The sequence below is a fragment of the Physeter macrocephalus genome, chromosome 21, assembly GCF_002837175.3.
Source record: "Physeter macrocephalus isolate SW-GA chromosome 21, ASM283717v5, whole genome shotgun sequence".
NCBI lineage: Eukaryota > Metazoa > Chordata > Mammalia > Artiodactyla > Physeteridae > Physeter > Physeter macrocephalus.
Genome location: NC_041234.1, coordinates 76,999,064 through 77,001,265, shown reverse-complemented (window position 1 = coordinate 77,001,265; position 2,202 = coordinate 76,999,064). Strand labels below are relative to the sequence as shown.

At 41.2% G+C, this 2,202-nt stretch overlaps 2 protein-coding genes across 6 annotated transcripts in view; both read left to right on the top strand.

Moving 5' to 3' along the window:
* The window catches only part of XKRX (XK related X-linked), a 95,638-nt gene that overhangs the window by 5,608 nt on the left and 87,828 nt on the right, over nt 1-2,202 (top strand). The window lies entirely within an intron of this gene.
* TRMT2B (tRNA methyltransferase 2 homolog B) overlaps nt 1-2,202 on the top strand; it is a 106,412-nt gene that overhangs the window by 36,943 nt on the left and 67,267 nt on the right. The window contains exon 14 of one of the 5 annotated variants that reach the window (XM_055081798.1): nt 153-562. The exons of the other annotated variants lie outside the window; for them this stretch is intronic. Within the exon in view, the coding sequence (XP_054937773.1) occupies nt 153-174 (22 nt within the window). The 3' untranslated portion in view covers nt 175-562. Of the gene's footprint in view, nt 1-152; nt 563-2,202 lie in introns of those variants that run through there. 5 annotated transcript variants of the gene reach the window in all.

Below are 2,202 nucleotides of genomic sequence, written 5' to 3'. Positions count from 1 at the left end.
CTTGTCTGTCTTTCTGTGAATGTGGTTTTTGTTCCACAGGCTGCAGGATTGTAGTTCTTCTTGCTTCTGCTGTCTGCCCTCTGGTGGATTAGGCTATCTCAAACTGATATTATGATTTGTTTCTACAGGTTGTGCAATCTATGTTTCTACAGGTTGTCCTCCAAACTCTGCTAAGAAGCTCCTTGGCGAGCCTTTCGTCCTAAGGCAAGCTGTACCTGTGGATCTGTTCCCCCACACCCCGCACTGTGAGCTGGTGCTTCTCTTCACTCGATAAGCAGCCTCCTGCAAGCCTGCAAGTTCTTTGTTAAGGCTGAAGTGTCAGTAACTTCCAGGTCTGGCATATTGCTACATCGCTGACCCTGAGAGCATTACCAGTCTTGGATCCTGAGCAGGAAGAATATAGTGGACCTCCTACCTGAGATAGATTTATAACCTTAGTTTTCACGTTTGCTGCCTCTCTTGCATGTTTGCCTGGTTGTGACCACTCCTTGGCCCTGGATCTGGACTGTTCCTTCTTTTTGCTGTCAGCCTGTCATGGCTCCTTTGATCCTAGTTTACAGTCTGTCTCCTCTGTCTAGCTCTGCCTGTGGTGGAGTGACAACTGAGCTTTTCTCCGCATCTGGTAATAATTTCACATTGACTCGGGTTTCTGTATTTGCCTGGAGATTTTACTAGATGTGTTCTGCATTCATGAGGTAGCCAAGGATTAGAACTAGAAACAAGTCTAGCTTTTTTAAAAAGCAGAATAAGCTATGAAGCGATTGCAGAGTGACTGTGTGATCTCAGTAGAGATTCATTCATTTGGGTTTTCTAGGCTTTGAGGCTTCCAGAACAGCTTTTAAAAATGTGGTTACACTTAGGAGCAATACCACCAATTAGCTCTCACCTGTGGAGGGAGAAGTGGTTGTAGTAGAGACCCTATGGGAAACGAGAGCTTCAAAGAAGAAACTGAATACCTATAATTGGGCTGTGTAGTATGGGTATTGAAACTGACATTCTCTAGTCATGATTTCTTCAACTCTGACGTTGTTCTTAGATACGTGCCCAACAATTAAATTATGTTTTGAATCTTAACAGACTAAGGACGTGTAACTTAGTGAGCACTGTCTGATTTACAAACTGATATCAGGTCGGCTAGAGTTTTTAATTTTTCTCAATCCTAAATACCTCTAGAGAAGCCGCTTTCTCAGAAAAATATGGCTCTTAAAGCTACTATATAAATATCCATATAAAAAATATTAGAAGGAAATAATCTAAAATGACAAAAAAAGTTGATTAATGGTAGTCAGATAAGTTTTATTCCCATTTCCCTATTTTTCATTTTATGTAAATAATATATTTGTATATTATATACATTATGTTTCCATTTCCCTTCTTTTTTTTTTTTTTTTTTTTGCTCTACGCAGGCCTCTCTCTGTTGTGGAGTGCAGGCTCCAGACACGCAGGCTCAGCGGCCATGGCTCACGGGACCTAGCCGTTCCGCGGCATGTGGGATCTTCCCAGACCGGGGCACGAACCTGTGTCCCCTGTATCGGCAGGTGGACTCTCAACCACTGCGCCACCAGGGAAGCCCCCTATTTTTTATTTTATATAAATAATATTATTTTTATAGCTGAAAAACCTTAATGTAAAGCATAAATGTAAAGCGACTTTTATCTTCTCTTCCTTTGTTGCCTATATCTGTAAATGGCAATCCCATCTATTAGTTATGTAAACCGGAAGCTGGAGTTATCTTTCTCATTCTCATATCCAACTGCCTACAAGATGGATTCCACCTGGATATCTTCTAGGTACTCTGAACTCAACATATCTAATGTTGCATGCTTCACATCTTTCCCCCAAACCTGTTCTTGCTCCTGTATTTCCAATCTTGATGAATATACCAATCTACTTGGTCACTCAAGCCAGAAGCCTGGGAATTATATCCGAGTCCTTCTTTTCCTATACACTCTGCCAACATGCAGTGTATCACCAAGTCTCCATCCCTACAGGTTACCATCATCTCTCACCAGATTATTACTGAAAGGGCCATGTTCTTAACTTGTGCTGCTGTCTTCATTCTTGCCCCCATCCATTCTGTTCTCTACAGCCAGAGTGAGTTTTCTAAAATGCCAGTCTCATTGTGTTTCTCTGGTGCTTGAAATCTGTCTGTTATGGGCTCCTTCTTGCTTTTTTTTTTTTTTTTTTTTTTTTTTTTGTGAT